The sequence below is a fragment of the Protopterus annectens genome, chromosome 12.part0 (genome assembly GCF_019279795.1).
Source record: "Protopterus annectens isolate FY-2018-M chromosome 12.part0, PAN1.0, whole genome shotgun sequence".
In the NCBI taxonomy this organism is placed as follows: Eukaryota; Metazoa; Chordata; order Ceratodontiformes; family Protopteridae; genus Protopterus; species Protopterus annectens.
The window spans coordinates 275,625,879-275,640,207 of NC_056746.1; the positions used below are offsets into that span (position 1 = coordinate 275,625,879).

Genomic DNA, 14,329 nt, shown 5'->3' on the forward strand with positions numbered 1-14,329 from the left:
ACTTAAGCATGTGAAACTGGCAATTTAAAGCTCTTACTGCTAAAGTTGCAGAAGTGTATACTTTCTCCCCCTATCTATCCAAAGCTCTGGAATCTGTCAGAGGGTACTGGATTTTTTGCAATGGAAGCCTTAACCCCTTTTGGACCCTGGGAAATAGTTTCTGGATCCACAGAAGGGTTTTGTAAAGAAACTTGTGAGAGTCAGGGGACTCTATACCTGTCTGGAGCAGGGGGCAAAGAATCAGGAGATAAGCTAGATTCAGAGAACACATCATCCACAATGTCTAGCACAGGCGGAATAGCCAGCGGCCTGTGCTGGGGCAGTAAAAGGAAATCCCTGAGCCTTTTCTTGGATTCTGAGTAGTCCTGACTTTCCCAATGAAAATACTCCCTCATGGTATGCAAAGTTTCCCCAAAAGAATAATCCTCAGGAGGAGAGGCTGAAGGGATAGATTCTTCAGCATCAGAGTCCTCATAGGGAGGTAGAGAGTATCCCTGGTCGGAAGAGGAATCAGAGGAAATGGAAACCTGATCAGAGGAATCATAGTCTGTATCCTGCCTAGGCCTTTTCTCAGGAGGGGGATGGGAACCCTGATTAGAATAATGAGGTCTTCGGCCATTTTAAGCATCTGTTTCTTAGGCATGGAGGACTGTCCAGGAGAATGCTGTACTTGTTTCTTTGTCTTTAATGGTACCTTTGTCTTAGCTGATGTTTTAATGGTAAGTTGTGAAAATCTGAAAACACCCTCAGAAGCCGAGGGATTAGTTTCCGTAGGCCCAATACCTTGAGTTTCCAGAGGCCTAATTGTCTCCACGTGGGAGTCGGAAACGGCCTGTGGCTCCGAGGTAGTGGGTGTCAGGGGCTGCAAAAGCGCCTCACTGAGAACCGGCGACTGGCCTAGAAGAGGTTTTGTCAGTTCTGGACCTCGGATGCCTGTCTTTATCCTTGTCTGTGTTTTTTCGGTATTGAGGTCGTCGGTTGATCCGACGGCATAGTATAATTGAACCTTCGGCCAAAGTAGTGCAAAGCAAAATCAAAACGTCTTTTTATAGTATGTTTGCTAAATCTAGCACAAAATCGACAACTAGTGACATCGTGATCAGGGCCTAGGCAAGGAATACAGTAAGAGTGGAAGTCCTTATGAGGTATTTGCTTCCCACAAGAAATACAATTAACTTTTTCTGACATCGGTCTGAGGCAAGAAAAAAGTTTCCCCAACGGGGTACTTAGCTTTATTGAAGACTAAATTTGACTTCGAAAATCTCAGGAGTCGGCCGACCGGCACTTGCGAACTGCTTCTGCTTCGGGCACCGAGCGGCAAGAAAGACAGAAGAAAATGGAGTCGGATGCATCTTATATACCCCTGGGGCACACTGATGTCAGGGAAGAAGCGACAGCAACTAACGCCAGACCAAGACTTTGGAACTCTGGCCGACTGCGGGACCGCCTGATGGCAGGATAACCCAAGTGTGATGACTGCAGCAGTGTAACATGATGAACATCAACTTGTTAGCTTTCATGAAACCTCTGGTCCGATGTAACTGGAACCTTAATTGGCGGTGAATATCTAAGCAAGTACAACTTGTAGTCACCTTTACTTGAAATGTTTTTGAAAAATACAGTAAGATTTATGGACTGGTTGATAGACGATTCAGAAGCCATCTATGGAATAAAAGAAGAGTTTTGTTCTCAGACTCACTCTGACTTTGTGGAGGAAAAAAAAAATATGGAGATTTTGCAGACAAAGCATGGAGCTCAGAAATTTGCCTAGCAGAAGAAACAGCAACTAAAAAGAGAGTTTTCCATGATAAAAATTTTAAATCATTAATCAAGCTTTTTCTCAACTGCCTAGATGGAGAATCTTTTTCATTTGCTTTTGTAAATCTTATGCGTAAAGGGCTTTGGGGAAGAAGTTAGAATATGAACAACTGAGGATGAAAACCTGGACTGTCTAGCCATCACAGTAACTTGTGACACCATGCAGTCAATTTGAGGGAATGAATGTCTGAGTGAGGCGATCTAATGGGTGAGATGACATATCTAAAGCCATGTCTCCAAAAAGTAAGCAGTGCAATGAAAACCAAGACACAAGCAATGCATCACTGCAGAAGTACAACCCAGTTTATTATCCAGACAGTCAACAAAAAATACAATGCACGTTAAGCACTTTTGTCTGTGTAAATCCCAGGCTTCCTCAGAACAATGAAACATGCATTACTGTTCATTTATACACCAATCAACCAATCCAAACCCACAGCTATGACTGCAATTAAGCAATTAATTAATATAAGTGATGGTATTATTTAAACTTAAAAAAATGCCCTAAACCAAGAGTTTAAAACAAGATTTTACAAGTACCACAAACAAATTAAAAGGCATAGCATATCTGGAGCCATAACCAGAACCCAGGGAGGGTGTACCAGATGAGGTCATAAGGAGGGAAACCACACCTGTCAAAGCCAGTAGCTATAAGGATGACTGTGATTTTCATCAGTGCCTTCCGTAAAAGCTCTGGAATGAGAGGAATGGAGGGGAAGGCATGAAGGAGTCCTGGAAGTTAACCATGGGACAAAACATCACTCAATGACACTCTCTCCAGGGGGATCAGAGCAAAGAACTTGCTGCACTGGGTATTGTGGGGAGATGCAAAGCGATCTCAGCAAGGTCGGCCCCAATGGCTGAATGTCTGCTAAGACAAAAGGTCAGATCTCTGAACTAAAAATAACTGGCTACTAGACGGAAGCAAAGATGGTTCCAGGAGCGCCTATCCATTTTTATGTGGTAGTACACATTGTAAAGATCTACTGAGCACATCCAGTTGTCCTCTTTCTCAAAAGAGGGAGAATAGACTGCAACAGGCCCACTTGGAATTTTGTTTTCCTTACAAAACTGTTTAAGTAACTTAGGTCCCATATTTTTCTTTGGCACTAAAAAGAATATGAAATAAACTCTGGATTCTCTTTGGCCTGGTGGTACCTCTTGGATGACTTGATTATTTAGAAGTGTCTTTGTTTCTGAAGCTGCCACTTCCCTTTGAGAGGGTAGAACATCAGGAAGTCTATTTGGGGCTGAAGAAGTAGTGTATAAAGGAATAAAGCAGCCTCTAGTTATTATCCTCTGCACTCATTAGTCTTGCGTGATGGGTGTCCAGGTTGTTGGGTGCAGGGATAGGTGCCTGTCAGACAAGTGCTCAGGAACACTGAAAAGGCTTCTTAGAGAATGGACCCATGAAGCCTTGATTCTGCTGATCAACTCTGCCCCTAGGGCAACATCCATTATAAAAGAATTCCCTCCTTTGCCACAGGGGGATTCTGTCTCCAGGCATGTGTGAAAACCCCTGTGATTTGCAGAACCAAATTTTCTTACCTCCTTTTTGATTCCTGGAGAAGGCCTTCTGAGGAGTGGAAAACTTGATCCCTTTGGCAGAAAGGGATTTGTCTTCCTTTTTACTTCTGGAGATTGTGTACTTCATTTTTGGACCAAAAAGTGTTGATCCATCATAGGAGGCATTCACAAAGGATGTCTTAAAATGTTCCATAAAGTCACAGAGCCTCATTCAAGCATGTATCCTAATGGATATGCCTTTGCCAGCTGCTCTAAACGCACTCTCTATGGCACTGGAGATATTGCACATAGAGATATTGGACAAAGATTGAAGGACGGCCAGCTGCACATCAATGGACTTCCCATGACCTGCAGGTAGGATTTCTGGGAGAAATCTGGAGATTTCTTTGGTCAAATCTCTCTGAAATTGTGCAACATGTGCAGTTCAAAGCTTTCACAGACAAAGTAGATGAGGTGTAGACTCGCTTCCCAAATCTGTTCAGATTACAAGACTCCCAGTTTGGTGGATGGCCAGAGGGGCTTTCTTCTGCTAGTTCCTCCTTAATGGCTGCCGCTACTATCACAAAATCTATAGCCAGGCCCATGTGCCAAAGGGGATGGTCTTTAGGGGTAATGAGAAACTTGTCTCATTTCTTGGGAATGGGTTCAGCTGTGTCTAGCTCCTTCTAAGCCCTTGTGGAGCTCACGTCTATCATCTCATTCACAGGTGGGACCACCCAAGACATAGGCCAGAACCAAAAACTTCGTTGAAGACTGATTCTTCTGGAAAAAGTGGCTGGGAAGACTATCTTCTGGAAAAAGTGGCTGGAAAGACTATCCTCCTTTCTGTTTAAGTAGGCCAAGGATTTCTCCAACCAAAACGTCCTCAAGGGGAGGATCTGGGGAACCTTTTCCATCAAAATCACTGTCAGTGGTGACAGATTCTTGAAGAGAATCTAAGTGCCTCCTTTTGCATGTCTGCTTCTTGTGTACCTACTCAGTGAGACACTGGGAAGACTCAGAAATTAAGGTGGTCGTGGCCACTGGCTGTCCCAATGGAACAAGAAAAGTAGGGTCCGGACTCTGGGAGATACTTTCGGGGGGAAGGACAGATATCAGCTAGAGGGAATAGTTTTCTCTCTACAATGACACAGTACTCTTTAGAAAGCTGAGTTCGATACAGGTCTAAAGAGCAGAGTTCTAGCAGCTAAAACTCCAAAGGGAAGTTCAACCTGAGAGACTGCACGGCTAGGATCTGAGGCTGATGTCAAAGCAAAACTAATGACAAAGCCCTAAGAGGAAGGAACAGCTTCAAACATCTGAGATGAGAACCTAGCCTGTCAGACTTGATGCTGACTGTTTAGCTCTGAGACTCCAATGGCTCCAAAGCAATCAAATCAAGAGAACTCATTGGCAACAAGGAACTAAGCTTAGGCTCCAGTGCAGACTTGGGCAGGTTGAAGTCAGATCCAAGGACCCTCATCTGGAAGACCAGATTGGAGGAACGGCAACTACTAAGTGTGGGGAAGTTGTTCCCTTGGCCCTGGCAGTAGCTGGAGCCCCAACTGGATCTGGTTCCAAAGGAATCGCATCATCTTGTGCACATCAGCACAGGAGATACAGGCTCAGGAAAAAATCTTGGTGGAATGCTGGTTTCGAGAAGAATGTTGGCTCCAAGGTTTTCGCTAATTTTGAAGCCAGATCCAAGGAAAATTAATAGTTTGGGGGCTTCTTCCTTATAGGTTCATAGGTAGGTACTAGGCTATCAGCCCAAGGACCTACGTAAGCCTAGCCAACAAGGTTCCCTGGCTTACGCCACCCAAGAAAGTTATTTTCTTGTGCCACTGTCGAGCAGACACACAGAAGTGATCCCGGTTATTTCCTATTTCCCATCCACTCATCAAGATTTTTCTTGAAGAGTGCTAATGAAGAACTTTGCATGACATAGATGGGTAGCTTGTTCCAGAGTATGGGTAGTCTCTGGGAAAGGAATCTATCCCTCCAGCATGTCCTATTTATTGTGGTGACAAGGTTTAGGTCCCTAGTGTGTGTAGCTCAGAGGGATTGGGATTTTTTTAGGTGCAGCATGTCCAACAGCTCGGGGTTTGACATAGCTTTATATGCTAGGCAGAGATCACCTCGGAGTAGGTGATATGCTCCAGAGTAAAGCTAGAGTTTTTTTGAGGCGGTCAGTGTAGGGCATTTGTTTGAGGCCAGTAATCCTCTTTGTGAGGTACTTCTGTGGCCTTTCCAGCTGCTGCAGATGTCTTGTGAGGTACATTCCAAAAGGGGCGTTGTACTCTATAATGGGTCTAATGAATGTCAAGTAGAAGGGAACAATGACCTCTTTTTTCCTGGAAGAGAACCCTTTTATGATAAGGTGTGCCACGTAGAAGGACTTTGTGACTGCTGTGGCGATGTGACTATCAAAGGAGAGACTACGGTCCACCTGGGTCCCAAGGTCTCTCATCACACATTCTGTGTTAAGTAGATTGCTGCCTATGTGGTAGTTCGCAGGTACAGTTTTTACCAAAGGGGATGACACTGTACTTTTTAGCACTGAGCTTGAGGCCATGGCTCTGACACCAGGCATCTTTCTCAGCGAGGCCGTTCTGTAGGATGTCCACATCATTTGGGGACTTGACTATGGCTCCTAGTTTGCAGTCATCTGCGAACTTCGTTCGCCAGAGGCCTTCTGTGTTAGCCTGTACTTCAAAAAAGTAGATATCAAACAGGAGAGGTCCCAGGATGGAACCCTGTGGTACTCCACTTGTCACTGCTTTGAGGTCAGATATGGAGTCTGCAACTTTTACAGTGTGGGTTCTGTCAGTGAGCCAGTTGGCAACCCATCTTTTAACGTGGGGATATATACCAAGTTTAGTGAGTTTAGCTATAATTCCAGAATGGGGGGTGGTGTTGAAAGCTTTGGTGAGGTCAAGATATGCTGTGTGAACCATCTTACCCTCATCTACGGCTTTGGTGACTGCCTCAAAGAAGTCAATCAGGTTCAGGAGGCATGATCTGCCTTTCACAAACCCGAACTGTGTGGCATCCAGAGTTTGCAGGTTACTAATGTCTTTGTTTATGAGTTCCATGATGATACGTTCCATGGCCTTGCAGACCAGGCTCGTCAGGCTAATAGGTCGATAGTTCCTGGGATCAGTGGTGGCTCCCCCTTTGTGGAGTGGGATAACTGTTACTGTGTGCCATTCAGTGGGCACAAAGCCTGATGCAAGGCTATTATTGAACATGGTGCTTAAGTGGGGAGCCAGATCGTTCTGAAGTTCATGTAAAACGCAGCCTGGGATGTTGTCTGGTCCCACGGATGCTGTGTTTTTAACTTTAGAGTGCAGCTTTTACCTGCATAGTGGTGATTACAGGGACTCTGCATTCTTCCTGTATAGATATGGGCCCTTTAGGGGGGGGGGGTAAAGTTAGCACTGAACCTATCTGCCAGGATGTTGGCAATATCAGTTGGTTCTGTAATTTCCGTGCCATTGTGCTGTAACTCAGAGCAGATCTGGGTGTTGCCATCGAGATTCTTGACATAACTATAGAATGCTTTGTGGTTGTCCTTAGAATTAGTGATGATTTTGTTTTCGTAGCTACCTTTGGAGGATCTTATAAGGGATCTCACCTTCTTACTGAGGCTGACCAGGGAGCTCCTCCACTCATAGGATTTTACTCTCTTTTGCAACCTTGAGGGCTTAGACCTCCTTTTTTTCTCTTTTTCTTTCCTTTCGTTTTTCAGCTGATTTTTCAGGAAGAGAACATGAGGAGGTTTTGATGAGACAGGAGTGCTCTCTCCCACAGGGGTTGGGAGAAGCTTTTTTCAGAATCAGTTTGTTAATTCCCTCAATGATGGCCCGCTGGGAGGAAGCTTCTCCAGATGGAGTAGGTGGTGTCCAGGTGTGAGGGGGCCAAGCAATAAACACATCTGTCATGTGCATCCAAGGTGGGTAGCTTGTGAGTACAATCCACACACTTTTTGAAACCGGATGGTTTATCCGGCATCCTTCAAAAAAAGACTTGCAAGTAAGAAGAAAAACAACACCCAAAAAGGATAACTACCATCCAAATATATAACAAACTTTTCTTTTTTAATGAAAATGAAGAAGAAGCTAGAAAAAGTTTGATGCCCAAGGCCCAAGAAAAGGGGTTAGGGGAGGAGGTAAAAGGTACACAAAAACTAATTACCAGAAAGATTAGATAACATATATGTATATATGGCATAGAAAACACATCAGATCTGTCATAAGCTTCTGATGGCAAATGAAATCGTAGATACTTCGATTAACAGTAAGGATTATAGGTAAGGGGAAAGCCTGAGCACCAGACCCAAAAGCTTGAAAGTAGCTGAAGTCGGCTCCAACTTGAATCGAAAGATCCACAGATTGAGGAACAGACAGAAAAGACATCATCAGATCTAAGTGTTTAGCAGAAGAAGGATTACCTAAAGCTCCAGCTGCTGAATAAGATTTGGAAAGACTGTATGAAAACATAAAAAACTGCTGAACTTTATACATCCTATCTGCATTTTTAGGGGCAGTTGGCTGCCACGAAAACTGCAGGCATTAACACACATATCCTCTGAAACTGACAAAATTGGAGGAATGGGTGCGGGTAATGGAAATTCCTTCTGTAACAGCTCATAGTACTTTTTGAGGGACTGAGAAACCTTCAGTGTTCTCCCACTGAAAACACATTCTAGAAATAGTTTCAGAGAAAGATTACCCCCTGCAAGAAGAGTCTGAAGCTGAGCTCTCCTCGGAGTCTGAATCAGAAACCTGAGGAGAAAACCCACTGTCTGTCCTGTCATCCTCCTTCCCAGATTCACAATCTTGAATCTCTTCAGGAAAGGAGGGGTCCCTCTTTCTTTTACCAGAAACTACTGTACAAGAAGGATTAACAGCCTGAATTAAACCCTGAGCCAGAGCCATCAAACTACTCCTAAGGAAATTTTTTGAAGAGTAGATACATGCTTCGTTATCTGTTTCTTTTTGACAGTGTTATTAATGGCAGCAACAGCTTCCCCAGTGACGGGCACAACATTCCGACAAAACAGAGACGCCTTTCCCTCTTCCTTCTCCCAGGACTGACATGAATGTCTCTCCCTTGCCACTTAGGTGACCCCAACAGCTGCAAAGGACATGGCTAACTCCTGGTCCATAATGGCTGTAGGTGCTACACCAGAAGGACCAGGGTAAAAGATGAGTGGTCTGAGGTACAATTAACAACCACAGCAGAGTCAAACACTTGCAGCTGAGACAAAGTGCTAGCCTCTGTGATGGCAAAAACTATTTACTTAACTTTTTTCTTTTTGTGGTTGGAAGGAGAACTGACAGTGGGGGCCTGACAGATTCACCCATGGTCAAGCAAAAAAATGTTGCCTCTTTCCCAGGAAAACAAGTAGCAAATGCCAGTAAAAACAAAGTCTTTAAAAGCCACTTTATTCACAGACAAACACAGTAAAAAGAGCTTAAAACAGTTTGCCAGCCATACAATGTAAAACAAACACAATTTTTCCATAGAAAATTTTTTTTTTCAGTTATTTTAACTTTTAAACTGACAAGAAAAAAAGAGCATTCCTGTTTAAAAGTACAGTACAGTCTTGTGACAGTCCATTAAAACAAACTCCTAGCTTTAAAATAACTCTCCTAAAGAAGAAAGTATTAATGATAAGCAAAAAAATATTGAATGGAAGTCTTTCCCCCAAAAGGGAACTTATCTGCCCACCAAAAGAACAGCACAAGCGGACAGTTAATCTTTGAAAGGCTCAGAGGAGCATTCTCTTTGGCGGCAGTAAAGCTCTGAAGGGCTTAGTAATCAAACTTGTCTTTTAGTCAGCTCAGCTTGAGCTGCCAGACAGTTTGGGCACCTGGAAGGTATCCTGAAGCTATGGAAGCTGGATGGCTGTTACATCCTTGTCAGAATATAACCCACATAAACTAGGGTGACTGCAACTGTGATCAATATGATGAACATGCATTTTTTTCCACAAAAATGAAGTGGAAATTATTCCCTAGTGGGGAATTTATCTGTCCAGCCTTGTAGAAGCACTAGCTTACTGTTGATCATTGACAGTAAGCAGAGGAGCACACACTTTGGCAATAAGAAAGTTTCACGTTTACAAGCATTATACATCATATTCCTCTATACAATATCATTAATCCAGCATTACATAAATTGTTCAATTCATTTTTAAACCTCATTTCCTCCTCCAAAACATTTTTCTACATGTATTGTTCCCACAATTTTCATTTTTTCTATGGAATTTGTTCCCACCCTTTTCTAAAGATCACACCTCCTGTTCTTTTTATCAGTGTTACAGTATATTACAAAATATACAGCTTTGTATATTTAGCTCTTTCCCCAAAGAAAATTAACATTTCATATGGAAATTTAGGAGGACTCTTTCAGCTAAACCACACTTGCCCCGGTTACTTTTACTGTGGTCATTAGGAGAGAAAAAACTAGAGAGAAAACACATTTGAGAATAATCAAATAGCAGCAATAGTCATTTGACAGACAAAGGCCTTGGAAGTGACTAACAATAAATGGTAGACAAAGAGAGTGATCTTTTACTCCAGGCATTGAGAGAAACTTTCTTTAATAACCCTCTAACATCTATGGTGCAAAACTACATCTACACTCTTTTTAGGATAGCCAGTGGCTAAAAAGATCTGGCCAAAACAATGTCATCCACACCCATCTAGAATCTGACCATGTAACTATTTCCTGCAGCAGTTGCCCTTATGATGAATATTTATAGGACACAAAGTGAAATCACATAATCCAAATCAAGTGCATTCTTTCAAAGTGTTTTGTCACAATAGTGTGATTACCCTTTGTGCGGGAAATGCCAATTAGGATCTTCATTCGGATGGCCATATTTTTTTAATCCGCAATGGGGAAAAAAGTAAAAACCTTTTGAAATGTGCTTTTCCAGCACTGATGCCACTGAGAAGTAAGGGGTGATCTTTAACCTCAGTGACATCAACTTGGGGGAAAAAGTAAGATGAATTTGTATAATTTAATAGACGATTACTGCGCTTGTGCAGACACACACATTAAAGTCTATGGAGCCCTGCCCTGACATGATGTCAACAGGGAAAACACAATTTGTGCTATGGATTAAAAAAAAAAAAGAAGTTTACAAAGCTTTTTATTGAAATAATGACCATAATAAATACTGGTAGACTCTAGCAAATTGCATCGTGGCACTTTACAATAGATGCCGTGATTCAGTACCTCAGTGTTAAAAAAAACACTAAAGTGATCATCCCACATCAACTAAACTCAAAATACTATCAGCTAATAAAATATTTTAAGATAAAATGTTCTAGAAACTCTGAAGTGAAGAATTAGCAGGACTGTGAAGAACAGCAATGTCTGCATCAAACACAAATGGATAAGACAATGTTTACATTCCCAACCCCAAACACAGGCTCATCAACAGTCTTAATGATGCAACATCAGCTCACCTGATGGAAACAATCAGCGACAGCACTTCCAACACGAACGCGATGACGCAAACGATGATGGCTGCAGGTGGGGGAGGGAACGTGGTAAAACTCTGATTCAGGAAACAGGTGATGGAGAGAAAGAAAATGACAAGGGTGGAAAGAAGCACATCCAAGAATGAACTGAAGATGGAGCTGGCAAACGTCTTCACTGGCACATTCTTTACCACCTGAGGGACAGAACGGGCTTCAGTGATTTAGTTATCACAAGAACCAACAGAGAAAACAGACAGAAAGGCTGACATATAAATAAATATAAATAAGAGACACAGACAATGCAGGCTGACTTGTTAAGATTGCTCTGAATTGGTTACCAGAAGAAACACTGTGTTGATGGGTGAAAGAATGGTTCTTACTTTCTCACCTTCGCCTAAACAAAGGTTGCTTAGTGTTAACACTGGGTTATAACCTAACTTAACACAGTTTCTGCATGCAAAGCTGCACCAATGACAAATACATGGCACTTTCATTTCAAACCAAGCAAAAATTAGCTCAGCACTGTTTCTTATCAACTTACCTAGCACTCTGGACTTAATCTGTCCATCTCTAGCCACACAACAGCAACTTCTACATCTTGGAATGCTTTTAATTGCCAGCTAACAGCAACTCTTAGTTTTTAAATGCGAATAGAAACTGTGCAAGTACAAGATTGAGGCTTTTTAAATGCACTCCCATCCTTAATGCCAACACAAAGGATGGGGGTGGGGTACCACAAACATATATGCACTCAAAATATCAGTTGATCTGTGAGAAGATTTTACAATGAGCCTTTGGTGGAATTTCAATTTCAAATATCTACACCACTGTCCATTTCTGAATTTTCATTTGTTTCTCCCTTTGAGGGAGTTTGCACCCTAAAATGCACAAAACAGAAATGCAGACTCAGTCCTAGAGCCACTGAGTGAACACAACTTCCAAGAAAGGAAAAAAATACAACACAAACTAGGATACACAGATAAACAGACACACAAACCAGCTTGACTTACAAAAGTGTCATCTTCAGAGGATGAAGGTATCACCAAGACACAAGGGGACATTATCAGAGTTATAAACGCTCGCTGCAGACGATCTCCTTGTAGAAACAACTATGTTCTTAAAGTATCAGCTGGTCAATGACATGATGGGTTCATTCTTTCCAACAATCAGTTTTTGGCAAAATTCTCAAAGAGCCTGCACCTGGGAATATACACGTGCCTGTTTTGGAGGCATGCCATAATGTCATACACTAGATATATAAAAAAGCTCACTCCCAAACTATCAGGAAGTACAACAAGAAGCAGTGGAGGTTTGATATTTACATTGCTAAAAGAATATATACTTGCCTCACTTAGAGGGAAGCACCAAAAACAGAGTCTGAATGAAGAAAACACCCACAGAAAGGAGGAGGGCTGCTGCAGAAAGGCTGTACTTAACCATTTAAAAAAGGTTCTCTCTCAGATCTACTAGTATAAGATATCCATTACATCTAAGACAGGACAATCCACAAAGGGTCCTTGGCTGGGCTGAAACCCAAGCAGTAATCACCAGAGTGGGAGAAGTAGGGCCATACAAGGCCAAAGCTTAGAAGGTCAAGATTTGCAGTAATTCTTACGAAGGTCCAACTCCCAGAAAAGTGGCTGAAATACCAAAGCCTAGTGAAGCTGTGCACCAAAATCCAACAGGCTACAGAAGAAACACCTCTAATGTAGACATTTCTGAAGTAGGTAGTGGAAGAAGCTGCTCCACTACAGTAGTGAGCGTTGATGGCATCATTCACCAGTAAGCAGTTCAGTGACAGCCAAAAACATTACAAGCCACTTGAACAATGCATGTAAGGCAATTGAAGGCCCCACCCTACCTCCCCAAATCAAAGACGACAAATGGTTGGCCCATCTTTCTAAATCCATGTTGCCACTGGGTGTCCAGTACATGGAGCTATCCCCCCTTGGTTTCAACCCAAGCAAAGAAAAACAAAAATGAATGGATAAGTTAAGGGACAACAACTCAGAAACCACTTTCACCAAGAAATGTTAAAGACCAGACTATTTCTTATACATAAAGGTCTGAAGTTCAAGTGACAATCTGCACAACTGTGATTGCTCTAGGAAGATTTGTAGATAGCAACCTGTCAGGTCATCAGCAGTGTAAGGAGCCTAACCAATAAGGGTTAAAATGTGAAGCCCTTACCTCAATTTGCTGACACCACAGTTGTGCTTCACTATGCATAGTCCACCGCAGTTAAAATATCCAGATTGACATGCAACTGTAAAATGTTGTAACTATAACTAATACAAGTAAGTTAGGCAGTCCTGGGCTGAGCTCATGCTGTGTCCCACCTGAGTGTTATAAGAATAGATTCTCATTTTCTGCTTGCGCCGTTTAGTGACGGTGCATAGCTACTGACTGATTTAAAGAACAAACATACAATTCATTGCTGAGACCATCTCTCCAAATGTTTAGGTAGAGTCGTAATCTTTTACTCCAATAAACTTAGTATTACCTTATACCAATAAGAATACCAAAATTTGCTAATACAGAACTCCTTGAATCTGTCCTACAGGTTAGCAGTGATAAAAACAGTTGCATAACTGCTCTCTATATATTCCACTTAACCAAACAAATAATATTCCTGTTATTGAATATAGTCTATCCCGGGTATCTTCCAGTATAACGTATGAAACACTAACTCTATACAGGTTGGAAAAGTCTGGAACTCCTTTACCTGTTATCCATCATGTCATTATCCTCCCTCCCATCCTTAAACATTTTGAGAGATTTCCTAGCCAAAAGCTGACTCTGCTCTTGCTCAACACCAGGATAAATTTTATCTTTAAATGTGAATAAATATCTATTCATACCTTACACCTCTTTACTCTCCCTTCTTAGCTCACTTCTATCAATCTCTCTTTTCACAGGCTCTCTTTCTAAATATACCATAAGCCTGCTTTTCTCTCACTTCATATTGCAGTTCTTATTAGTATTACACTAACTTATCGTTAATTTCTCTACAAACAGGCTAAAATGTCACTAAATATTAAGTTATTGTCATATAACCTGTATGAATTCCAAACCAATGTTTTAGTATCATGTCTAATTTGGTGTAATTAAACTGTAGTTGTTTTTGTACTATTTTTAAAGAATAAAATTATTGTTGTCAAAATGGTTTGCAATACTTTGGAGCTTTTCTCCCCATGTCTCCGCTGAAAATGGGCTCCTATTCAGTCGGACTTTCCCAGTAATCAAATGTCAATAAATAAAACTTCCTGGCTGAAATTGTAAGTGTAAAATCACTTATATTTTCAATTTATCCTTAAACAACTGGCACAGTTCGACAAGAGTTTAACCATGTTGCACCAGTCCCATGCCACTCCACATACAGTCTACTCTCAATCCTATACCCAAATAACACAATTTTTGAGAAACTCTATGATTGAATACTGTACTGTATAAATAGTTGCAACTTACAGACTCCCAACATGAGTTCAAAGGTCATCACAACACAC

General features: G+C 41.8%; 1 protein-coding gene across 1 annotated transcript in view; it reads right to left on the minus strand.

Moving 5' to 3' along the window:
• ADCY9 (adenylate cyclase 9) overlaps nucleotides 1-14,329 on the minus strand; it is a gene marked incomplete in the record, with an annotated part of 859,264 nt that overhangs the window by 489,972 nt on the left and 354,963 nt on the right. The window contains 1 exon segment of the mRNA XM_044089334.1: nucleotides 10,809-11,017. Within this exon segment, the coding sequence (XP_043945269.1) occupies nucleotides 10,809-11,017 (209 nt within the window).